Source organism: Trematomus bernacchii, unplaced genomic scaffold, assembly GCF_902827165.1.
Source record: "Trematomus bernacchii unplaced genomic scaffold, fTreBer1.1, whole genome shotgun sequence".
NCBI classification, from domain to species: Eukaryota; Metazoa; Chordata; class Actinopteri; order Perciformes; family Nototheniidae; genus Trematomus; species Trematomus bernacchii.
Genome location: NW_022987626.1, coordinates 482,978 through 495,923, shown reverse-complemented (window position 1 = coordinate 495,923; position 12,946 = coordinate 482,978). Strand labels below are relative to the sequence as shown.

Below are 12,946 nucleotides of genomic sequence, written 5' to 3'. Positions count from 1 at the left end.
GGAGCAGCGCACATAAAAGCTTTAGTACCTAAAACAGTCCTAGCACTTGGCACATGTAATAAAAACACATCCTGTGATCTCAGGCAATAGCTACTTGCCACTCTCCGTGAGATCAAAGAGCATATATAAGTCGGTAGTTTACCCAGCATGGCTTTATATATGAATATGTACCAATGACTGAGCCTCCGACCAGTAAGTGAAGGCAGACCTGCCTTGGCATACAGGGTACAGTGATGAGTAAGTACTTTACAGTTAGTAACAAATCTCAGAGCACTGTGATAGGCGGCATCTAACCTTTCCAGGCAATGGGCAGGTGCATTCATATAGATCAAATCACCATAGTCTAGCACAGGTCAAAAGGTCACAGTGACTAGCCTTTTCCTGGCTTCAAAAGAGAAACAGGACTTGTTTCTGAAAAAGAAACCTAGTCTAACCCTCAGCTTTTTAAGCAGATTAGTGACCTGAAGTTTAAAAGTAAGACAATCATCAAGCCAGATACCAAGGTATTTATAACAGCTAACCACTTGGAGTACTTGTCCTTGCATAGTCACAATATCCAAAGCAGTCTCTGGAGTCTTTTTAGCTTTAGAAAAGAGCATTACCTTGGTTTTCTCAACATTTAAAAGAAGCTTTAGTTCAGAGAGCTGAGTCTGAATAATGTTAAAAACAGCCTGTAATTTAACAACCGCCTCCTTAATGGAGGGACCTGCACAGTACATCACGGTATCATTCGCATAAAAATGTAAAGTAGCTTCATCCACATTTTCACCTAAACTATTGATGTAGATGGAGAATAAAAGTGGACCTAAAACAGAACCTTGAGGAACACCATTAGCAATGTTCAACCACTCAGAAGACATCCCATCAAAGTGAACACATTGGGACCTTTCAGAGAGGTAGTTCACAAACCACCCCACTGCATGGCTGGATAAGCCAATACTGAGTAGCCTCTGCTTTAAGATGCGATGATCGACGGTGTCAAACGCTTTGGAAAGGTCAATAAATAGAGCTGCACAGCTCTGCTTATTATCTAAAATACTTGTAATGTCATTCACTACTTTCATTGTGGCAGTGATGGTGCTATGTTGCTTTCTGAAACCTGACTGATGTTTAGACAGAATGTCATTGTTACATAAAAACACCTTTACCTGTTCACTCACTAGGCGTTCAAGAACCTTAGCCAGAACTGACAATTTCGAGATTGGCCTATAGTTATTTAAAACAGTTGCCTCCCCTCCTTTTAGTAGTGGCAGGACATACGCTGACTTCCATACTTTAGGAATTGTGTTTGTGCTGAGGGAGAGGTTAAAAAGAGTAGTGAGAGGTGGAGCAATAAAATCTGCAGCTATCTTTAAAAAGAAAGGTTCTACGTTGTCCGGGCCAGCCGGTTTCTTAGGATCTAACTTAGATAATGCTTCACGAACAACATTTACAGTAAAAGGAGTAAAACTGAAAGGGTTTTCCAGACCACATTGTTCAGAGTCACCGACTGTGGTGTTCACAGAAGCAGAGTTAGTCACAGAATCAAACATAGAACCGCAGGACACAAAATGCTCATTAAAACAATTTAACATAGTAGCCCTGTCCGATATAGAGCCAGATGTTGTGGTAATGCACGGAGGTAGCTCATTTCGGATCTCACCGGCGGATAGCGATTTTATGGCTTTCCAAAATTTCCTAGGATTATTTAGGTTTTCTGTAGTAACTGACAAATAGTACTTCGACTTAGCACTTTTGACATGTGAAGTGAAGCTATTTCTTAGCTGCCTAAAACGCAGCCATTCTACCTCTGAGCCTGATTTCCTAGCCTTTGCCTAGGCCTTGTTTCTCTCATGTAGGAGACTGGACAGTTCAGCAGAAAACCAAGGATTGTCTCCTCCCTTTACTCTAAAAGTACGTAGGGGTGCATGTCTATCTATAATTTCCATAAAACCAAGATAAAAATAAGACCATGCAGTTTCAACATCAGCACACAGATCGATTTTTCCCCAATCAAACCCAAACAGATCATGAACAAAACCCTGCTCCACAAAATGTTTTATGTGTCTCTTAATAATAATACGGGGTTTAACCTTTTGGACCTTAGTGTCCCTAATTGTGGCTACAACACAGTGGTCACTCACATCATTTGCAAATACTCCCACAGATGGGTATTTATAGGGAACATTAGTTAGAATGAGATCAATTAGGGAGGATTTATTAGGGGACTTAACGTTAGGGCGAGTAGGACTGTCAACAATCTGAGTAACATTCAGAGAGATACAAAGGTTTTTAAAATCCTCTGATACTGAAGTTAACCAGTCCCAGTTAAAATCTCCAAGTAGCACTATTTCCTTGTAGTCTAGTTGCGATAAAAGTTTTGCTAGTGAAGACAAGGAGTCCTTGACAGCTGAGGGGGGTCTGTAACACCCCACCACCATGACTTGTTGCCCCTTTGCCACTTCTATATTTAAGGCTAAAAATTCGAATTGCTTACTGACAGATTTGGAAACCAATGTGGTTACACTGAACTTATTCTTAACATAAATGGCAACGCCACCACCTTTATTAGGCCGGTCGGTACGATACACATTATAACCATTTAAGGATATGTCAGAGGCCAAAATAGTTTTATTTAGCCATGTTTCTGATAACACAATGACGTCAGCGTCAGTCGAGCTTGCCCAAATGCGGACAAAATCTAGTTTACCTAACAGACTGAGCACATTCAAGTGGATGAAACCCAACCCAGATCTATCTTTAAAATCAGCAGGAGTAGCGATCTGACTACTACTACTGGGCGGACCAGGGTTAGGTTGGACATTTCCTGACAGTAATAACAAAAAAAAAAACAGGCATCTTTTCCTCTTAATCGACACACACACATTGTCATCTACTTTAGAATCACCGGAAAAGTCTGCGAGAGTTTGATTAGAGTTTAAGAAGCAGTCCTGAAGTACCATCATCGCAGGCAAACAAAAAAGACAAACATATTTTGTCGAGCAAATTGTCTGCGACAAGGTAACCGGTAACTGTTTGTGTAACACATCCGACCCTTTGCAGGGGATGCCTACTGCGGGTGGCAGAACAGACCTGAATCCAGTAGGCTTCTCAGGATGACTAGAGATCTTCTCATAGTCCAGAAGAGTTAACCCACTTCAGCATGGAGACTCCTCTCTACAGTTATATTACAATAAACTACATCTTCTGAAGATCTTCATTCAACCCCAACCCTTTTCCCTGTTCATACCAGACAGTAGGACTGTAGGGAGAAGCTGCTAGCTGTATCTGTTAAACACTCAGTACTCATGGCAATACTCCAATGTAAACTACAGCTGACTGGAGAATGTGTGTTCTGGATTCATGTCTTCACGGTTCATTGCACTTATTGTACGTTGCTCTGGAAAGCTACATGTGATGTAAGGGTGTGACTGCTTCAGGGCTCACAGTAAAACACTCAGTCCTCACCAGCGTTCTCCTGGGGAGCATCACGCTCTGTCCTACAGTAAACTCTAACAGCTCACCTGTGACGGTGACGGAGAGCAGACGGCTCTCAGAAGAGAAGTCCAGAGAAAAAGCAGAGACGTGATAAACACAGCTGTAGCTTCCCTGGTGGGCGGGCTCTGCAGCCAGGAACAGGAAGTGGGCAGAGTGATTGACAGCTGGCTGGGTGTAGTTGTGAGTGGAGGAGCTGAGCAGGAAGGAGCCTCCTGGGTACTGAGGCTGGATGGAGCAACTGATGGTGAAGGTGGAGCCTCTGAACACCTGGAACCCCTGCTGCTGGGGCCCGGAGACCCCGTACATGGAGGAGGACACAGAGATGTTGGGCTGAAACAGCTTATCTAGAGAGAGAGAGAGAGAGAGAGAGAGAGAGAGAGAGAGAGAGAGAGAGAGAGAGAGAGAGAGAGAGAGAGAGAGAGAGAGAGAGAGAGAGAGAGAGAGAGAGACAGACAATAGTAGTAGTAATCAGTACAATAGTAATATTAGTGAAAATAGTACATTGTTTTTTTTTATAAATGTGTCTCACTGTACAGGTTCATTTTGTTTTTGAAAAAGAGGTGCGTTAATTTCATATAAGCTGTTGGAATATTCAGGGACTCCACTCAGTCATTATAATATTTTCGATTGTGTCAACAACAAAAACAAAAAGTAATAGTATGGTATATCCAGGTATCATGACTTATTTTCTTTAAGTATTTGCGGTCGGGCATCTTGGATATGTCTGGACATATCGAACTCCTTGAATCTTGGAACTGATGACTGACAGTGACCAAAATGTTTTGTTTTTATGTTCTGGTGGTCACGGGTGTTTTCTAACAACATATAACATTGGGGTCTGTGTGTGTGTGTGTGTGTGTGTGTGTGTGTGTGTGTGTGTGTGTGTGTGTGTGTGTGTGTGTGTGTGTGTGTGTGTGTGTGTGTGTGTGTGTGTGTGTGTGTGTGTGTGTGTGTGTGTGAGGGTTAGGGCTCTGACGTAGGTGCAGGGTGGGAGGGACATTATGGGTGGAGGAAGAAAAAAAAGAAGGGGGATAAATGATTTCTTCTTTTTAACCTCTTAAGCACGGCGGTCCCCCCATTGGACCCCTGCCACCGTTTTGTTTTCGAGATAATGTCTCAGGGCTTCTTAACATTTATGAAACTATTAATGTGTAGCACCTGATTAACGGGAAGAATCTCAGCTAACTGAAGATATTAACCATTTTTACCAAAACAAAACACAAGTCTCATAAGAAGGGTCTAAATGACCCCTGAGCGAAAAGATTCTAACGCACTGCGGCACACAATTCAAGATAAAGATACCCTTATTACTTATCGTAGCTGCACATACAATATAGCCTATTAAAGCTGAGACTCCACTGATTATTTACGTATAGTATCATCACTGAGCGATCCGAACTTGCGACAGGGGAAGCAAACACAGACATCACAACACGTACCTTTACGGAGCTTTTACGGCAGATCGTCTCACCGTAGCTGTCAATTAGGTGAAAAGACGTGTTCAATGGCATTAAAACGAAAAAAAAAAAATCTACAACTGTTGATCCATAGGTTGATAATGGTAGCCACCAGAGTGTATGCAGCTTCCGGTTTTGGTAACGCGTCACTCTCACTCCTTATTTGTTAACGTTTTGGTGTGTATATAACTTTCCCTCGATTCCATTGGCTCTAGCGGTTATAAAGAGATTTCATTCATCAAAATCGAGCAAGGGGGGCCAGAGATAGGTCAAATCCACCCAAATGACCCCAGAAGTGGGTTTTTTTGGCTAAATCTCTAAGTCAAATTTCACTTGTTTTGCATCAATCTTGATACAGGGTACTTATTATATGTTGTACTTTGGATTCCTAAAGCTTTTAGTCTACTAACCCATCATCCAAGGGTAGTTTTCACTATAAGTAAAAAATAATTTTTGGACGGACACTATAATTTACAGTTTTTTACTATGTAAAATCTGAATTTTCTTTAAAATAAAAAACATCTATATTGATTCTGACTTTTCTACATCCAACTCACAGGTTTATCATTACTTTGAGAATAAACATTATTCATTTAACCCTTTTAGAAGGGAAGATATGGTCATTTGTTCTGGGAATGTCATTTTCGAGCCTGAGACCTGAAAAACAGGCTCAGGGCTTAAGAGGTTAAATAAACTAGCAAAGATTACATTTTTAACCCCATATTAACACCAAAGGAACAAATTATTATTACCTACCTATACAACTTCAAAAGACCCACTTAAATGTCATATGACCTTATATTACCATAAAAGAGTCACTAAGTAATATTTACCCCTTATTAAAGAACATTACCTTATAGAGGGCATTACGACCCCAACAGGTGACCGAAACAAGTCATACTATCATCAATGACTATAATAGCTTCCTAGGGGGACACTACAACAGGTAAAACATCAAAGGGGTCATAGTCTTATCACCCCCTATTGAGCAATATCCTTATGAGGGGCTATACAACAATAAAAAACAGCTAAACAAGTCATACTATCAGCATTAACTATATCTGGATTTATCATTGACAAATAATGACCTACTAAGACGAAAACGGGTTGTATCCGCATATTTCTCTTGCGTATAGCCCTTTTTGCCACACGAGGCCGTAACGAAACGATAGAAACGGACCCCGCAAACGATAACGGGTCCAAAGGTGGATAGATCTGGGAACGGAGCGCTCTGGGGGGGTCCAACGGCTCCGTGTGATTGCCTCTATACGATCATTTTGTGATAATGATGACGCAATAGCCCTGCCTCTCCCCACCTCTGCTGCTCACCCCCGCAAAAGTACACTGCACACTGAATTCAGATTATTTATCTTTATCTCGATATGGACATAAACGCGAGTGAAGTCTAATCTGACAGGACGGAGACACGCAGCTCCTCCCGCTGTGATGCAGCTAAACACACACTTCAAGTCAGATCATCACCCTTAGCTATTTTAATGACCTCTCAAACTACCTAAACTAGTTATAAATATGTTTATTTTTACTGTCGGGTCACTCATTACTGGATCAGCTGCTGCATGAGACAGACACTGACGCTGTCAGAAGAGAGGAAAAAGAGAGGCTCCGTATATTTTATGATTATATATCATTATATAGAGTCGTTATTCATTTGTTTTAAAGCTCAATAAATAACAAAGAAGACCTTTGACCGGCACTTTTATAATTTTGTCCAGAAGATTTAAACTTTAACACACGTTGACCGGCGAAAAACTCTGCCCGGTTCCCTCGGCCCCCACCACGGAGAATAAACAGAAGGGCAACCATGACAACCATTCTTCTTCGCTGCTTTTGTGGAGGAAGTTACAGCGCCACGTACAGGCTCGGCATATGTACTGCAGCTTTTTCCAGTGGTTGGATCTAAACGGAGCTGTCTCGTGTGAACAGACACTATCCGGTGTCGATTGCGTGTGGACGGAAGCCTTTTTTGCGATTGCGATTGCGTTTGTGTATGCGTTTTCCCGTATGCGTCCTCGTGGGGCACCAGCCTCCAACAGGTTTCACATCAAAGGGGCAATAAAATCTTATCACCCCCCCTATTGAGCAACATCCTTTATGAGGGGCAATAAAACAATAAACATACAAGTCATAAAAGATAAGAGGGTCAAAGGTCAGATGTCAGAGTGACAGGTGCCACATCAAAGGGATTTGGAGGCGGGGCTAAGGTTTATGAGGGTCATAAATCACTCTCTTATCAGGTACTTAATCTCACGCACGCACGCACGCACGCACGCACGCACGCACGCACGCACGCACACACACACACACACACACACACACACACACACACACACACACACACACACACGCATGTGTTGAAGTGTAATTGTATCACTGTATATATATATATATCAATAATATGTAAACATTTGAAATGTATGTTAATGTTGTTAATTTTTATTTTTATTTTGATGCTTTCGCAACATTTGTTTCGTTTAACTTTCATGCCAATAAAGCTCCTTTGAATTGAATTGAGAGAGAGAGAGAGAGAGAGAGAGAGAGAGAGAGAGAGAGAGAGAGAGAGAGAGAGAGAGAGAGAGAGAGAGAGAGAGAGAGAGTGAGCGAGAGAGAGAGAGAGAGAGAGAGAGAGAGAGAGAGAGAGAGAGAGAGAGAGAGAGAGAGAGAGATGCAGTGAAACACTAACACAGCGACACATATTTGGGACTCAAAATTACTTCAACAGGAAATTTCAATCTGGCCATTAATGATCTCAGAGACAAAGGAAGAAAGGCTTTCTATGCTATCAAAAAGTCTTCAAATATAGATATACCTGTTAGAATCTAGCTCAAAATATTCAATTCAATAATAGAACCAATCATACTGTATGGTAGCGAAGTGTAGGGTCCCCTTGGAAATCAAGACTTTGATAAATGGGACAAACACCCAATAGAAACCCTACATGCGGAGATATGCAAGAGCATCCTGAGAGTCCACAGGAACACCCCCAACAATGGATGCCGAGCTGAGCTAGGCCAATTCCCCCTTTTAATTAGGATACAAAAAAGAGCAGTCAAATTCTACAACCACCTAAAAACCAGTGATCCCAACTCCTACCATTACAAAGCCCTCCATTGCCAAGAGGAGAACATAGAGAGGAGACCCCTCAACCAGCTGGTGCAACCCTGTCTCCTACAAATTACGTTCCCACAGAACTAAACTGCATTCTCAATTACGTTTAGCTAGAAACATATTTTCTCCCACGTTACGTTGGTTTTGAACGTATCTCAAATAAGTTTATTTTCTACATATCTTCTAGAAACATATTTTCTCCCACGTCACGTTTGTTATGAACGTATCTCAAATACGTTTATTTTCTACATATCTTTGCCATTTATTGTCTTGCTTATAATAATGATAATAGTCATTTATAAATATCATTTTAGAGCACACATTTGAAATCGACGATCGGGCTCGATATCCTATGGTTAAATTAAAATCAGTAGGCGAGGCTGTAATTTTGCCAGCTGCGAGGCAGAAAATAATAGCTTTAACAAGCCAAAAAGCTGCTGTGTCGTTTATTGCACCTCAAACATTAAAACAAATCCAGAGTTACGTGTTTCTGTACTTCCTCTAAGAAGAAAGGACAGTATACAACAGAAGAGCTCTGTGGCTTCAGGCTTGATCGCCGTTCAAATGACAGCTGGTTTCCCCAAAAGTGGGCGGGGCTGTAAAGTGACGTAGGAAAGATCCTCAGCTCGCTGATTGGATGTTTTAGCCGCAATGCACGTCGGGATATGGTGTTAATGCGATATGATATCCGAAAAAAAATTCAGAGTTTAGGATGGCCGAAGACACTACACTACCCATAATCCCCAGCTATCGTTTGGGACTACAGTCCCGTTGACAAACCCCGTGATTAATCTTCAAGCTCTGGGATTGGATGTTGGAGTGGCAGTGCGCCAAGGTTACGCCGAGCGCCAAACAGCTCTTTGAAATGGAACAAAACCACGGCAGACTTTCCAAAACTGGACTCGAACGCCCCCCCAGAACTACATATGCTGGCTATTGTGTTTCGCAACATGTTCTATGGCACGTCTCTACTGGGAATTGTAGTTTTAAAAGACGTTTTCGTTTTTCCCAAAATTAGAAGTTGACAGTATTAAACTGTGTACAGCCCTGGAGGTTTAGGGGATAGGAAACAAATTGGTGTGTACAAATGTAAAACATGTAATTAATAAATGGGTGAAAATCGCTTGTGTCCATAATGGGAAGCATTAATATATACCCACATGCCAGCTCATTGTTACTTTGCAATTCTACTCCACTACAATTCAGAGGTTAACGTGGTATTTTTACTCCACTACATTTATTTTAGTTACTTTGCAGATTCTGATTAATGATGTGAAATATAAACAACTCTTAAAGCAGACTTTAGTTACACCTGAGTAAAATTCAGGGAAAGGTGATTGTCAAGTGGCAACAATCAGGAGAGATATTAGTTGGTGCTTGAGAAGACTAAACATTTATCTGCAGATCTCTATAAAGTATATTCATTACTCGTTATTCTCTACTAATAGTTCATTAAAAACTGTATATAATAGCTATTTTGCATATCCCTTTCAAGATTTTCTAAGGTTTATTGACATATCATATACACAACTATGTTGAAGTTATGCAATTAATGAAAAACTTGGGTCACAGGTTTCTCAACAGTGCATTACAAGACATCTATCAATATGTGTGTATACCTCCACCATTAAACTCAAATTCTGCACATTTCTTATACTATCTACATACATAAGAGTATAATTAATGTGTATAATATCAGTTAAAATAAGTGCTTCAACACAGTTAACATTGCAGGAAAGCAATATATTAGACGTTAAGTACTTTGTCAGGCTTAATATTTATCTGTAGATAGATACTCCCAAAGCTTTTTTCTTATTTGAAAGAAGACCTTAACCTAAAGTATTCTTTAATGTGTTAATAAAGGTTAATTAGTTTGTCTGTTTTGCACATCCTCATATTAATATCTTTGTACATCAGGCACTAAACTGTTTTATTGTAGAGATCACTTACAGTATCTTCTTGATTTTTCATATTCTATATTTCTATCAATGACCTTCTACTTTCCCCCTATGAAAAATATTTTATTCATTAAATAACATTATTCAACAAAAATAACATTATTCAACAAAAATAATTCAATAACGTGCTTTAACCACTAGGCGGTGCACACAAGGTACACACAGTATACTAATAATAACTTTGTATTATTAGTGTAGGACACTTATGTATGGATAACATCTGAAGATGTGTAGTTTTATTCATGTTTTCACATAATTGTACAGGATATTGCTATATTATTTCACATGTTTTACTTCTAATATCTGATTTGTAAAACATCACAGACAGAAAGGTATATCCGTCATTTAATGGTAAGCTATTGAAATTGTGATTTCATAGATGTGTCTCCCATCACCCAAATCCCCTGACTATTCTCTCAACTCAGTATTTACATTCTTATATTCAAAGAAAATCAGTAATATCTTTAAAAACGACAAGTCCTTTTCTATCAGCTGTGCACCGTTAGGGTGTAAATATAACCTATCTACCAATTGGATCAAATGTAAAAGTCAGCCGAATTAGTATTGATACTGCAAGGATACGTATTTTGTGAAGAGAAATGTAAGATGTTGTTTAATTGTTGATATATTTATGATCCACGTCACGTATTCAGTTTCGGTGGCAGTGCTTCCTGTTTGTCCAGAAGTCTTCTCATCAGGGCTCTATAAATACAGAACTACGGCAGATATGTAATATTTAATGCAGCCGAACCGTGTATTACAATGCCGTTATGTGATGACCTCCAAAGAGAAAAGCAAGAACACTCGGAATAAAGTATTATTATTTTTTTTTTTATGTTTTCGGATTTCACATCGCATAAACACCATATCCCAACGTGCATTGCGGCTAAAACATCCAATCAGCGAGCTGAGGATCTTTCCTACGTCTGTTTCCGGTATTGTTCCTGTAATGAGAGTTCACATTTATGCTACATTGAAGGGTGGAATTGACTACACATCTTCAGAAACATAATTTGCTTCAGATATAACTCATAGCAATATTGTAACCATTAAGAAAAGCCAACTGCATTAAAAACCCAGTTAACAAACACTAGGTAAAGTATTTTTCCTTCAGTAATGAAGATGTAATTCCAATGTAGACACACCTGGGGTCGCTGTTCAGTCTGTTACGATGAGCCATGCATTGTCTGGAACGTAAAAGGGACGAAGAACACAAAGTAAAGTAACGTACTTCCGGTTCAATGTGAAAACATTCCCAGTTAAACAACAGAAACAAATCGCTTAATAAAAAGATAAAACACTGGCATGTAATCTACGTTAGAATAAATAGAATGGTTTTTAATAATAGATGAGAGTAAAATCTACGTTACTTTACAGCTCCGCCCACTTTTGGGGAAACCAACGCTGTCATTTGAACGGCGATCAAGCCTGAAGCCACAGAGCTCTTCTGCTGTCCTTAGAGGAAGTTTGAGGTGTTTGAGGTGCAATAAACGACACAGCAGCTTTTTGGCACGTTAAAACTATTATTTTCTGCCTCGCAGCTGGCGAAATTACAGCCTCGCCTACTGATTTTAATTTAACCATAGGATATCGAGCCCGATCGTCGATTTCAAATGTGTGCTCTAAAATGATATTTATAAATGACTATTATCATTATTATAAGCAAGACAATAAATGGCAAAGATATGTAGAAAATAAACGTATTTGAGATACGTTCATAACAAACGTAACGTGGGAGAAAATATGTTTCTAGAACTTATGTAGAAAATAAACGTATTTGAGATACGTTCATAACAAACGTAACATGGGAGAAAATATGTTTCTAGAACTTATGTAGAAAATAAACGTATTTGAGATACGTTCATAACAAACGTAACGTGGGAGAAAATATGTTTCTAGCTAAACGTAATTGAGAATGCAGTTTAGTTCTGTGGGAACGTCATTTTTAGGAGACAGGGTTGCTGAGGCTCACCTCCTCTAACAGGACAAGGCCTCAACCAGCTGGTCCTGAGGCTCACCTCCTCTAACAGGAAAAGGCCTCAACCAGCTGGTCCTGAGGCTCACCTCCTCTAACAGGACCAGCTCATCCAGCTGGTCCTGAGCCCAGCTGGATGAGCTGGTCACAGCCTAAGAGACAGCAACAACACATAACAGCTGTTCCTCACAGCTCACTCTGATTACTCCTCTACTTCATGGGTCTCTTTTCTTTCTTTCTTTTTACATTTGATACTTGCAGTTTTGTAATAATATATTGTTGTAAATTGTTTAATGAATGAATTGTATTTGTATTTTTTCTTTTTTTTTTTATCCTATCACTATTGAATTGTATTATCCTTGACGCTTTGGCAATATTGTTCACCTGACATTCATGCCAATAAAGCTTATTGAATTGAATTGAGAGAGAGAGAGAGAGAGAGAGAGAGAGAGAGAGAGAGAGAGAGAGAGAGAGAGAGAGAGAGAGAGAGAGAGAGAGAGAGAGAGAGACAGAGAGAGAGAGAGAGCATTTGATGGAACAGCAGCATCATCATGAGCTCCTGAAGATTTCAACTTTTCTATTTTTAAAATGAGATAAACTTAAACTTTTCTGACAAAATTATAAGAAGAAACACCTGTTGAACGGATTGACCTACCTGGAAACAAAAAAGAAAGAGATACGGCAAGAAACTTGGGAAAATACGGTTCAACTGCCAACCAACTGCCAACCAACTGCCAAACTGACGGTTAGCCTAACTGTCCTGCTAGCTTAACAACACTGTTCAACTGAAGAACCCAGCAGAGAATGTAACCAACTGCCGACCAACTGCCAAACTGACGGTTAGCCTAACTGACGGTTAGCCTAACTGACGGTTAGCCTAACTGTCCTGCTAGCTAACTAACACCAAGCTAAGCAGAGGAATTCAGGAGTAACAACAGCAGCAGTTCAGCAGC

At 40.0% G+C, this 12,946-nt stretch overlaps 1 protein-coding gene across 1 annotated transcript in view; it reads right to left on the bottom strand.

Annotated features, from left to right (window-relative positions):
• Positions 1-7,418: 7,418 nt before the first annotated feature.
• Positions 7,419-12,946, bottom strand: part of LOC117484524 (CD5 antigen-like) — a 232,649-nt gene continuing 227,121 nt past the window's right edge. Inside the window, exon 6 of the mRNA XM_034132956.1 lies at positions 7,419-7,450. Coding sequence (XP_033988847.1) covers positions 7,434-7,450 — 17 coding nt within the window. The 3' untranslated portion in view covers positions 7,419-7,433. The remainder of the gene's footprint in view (positions 7,451-12,946) is intronic.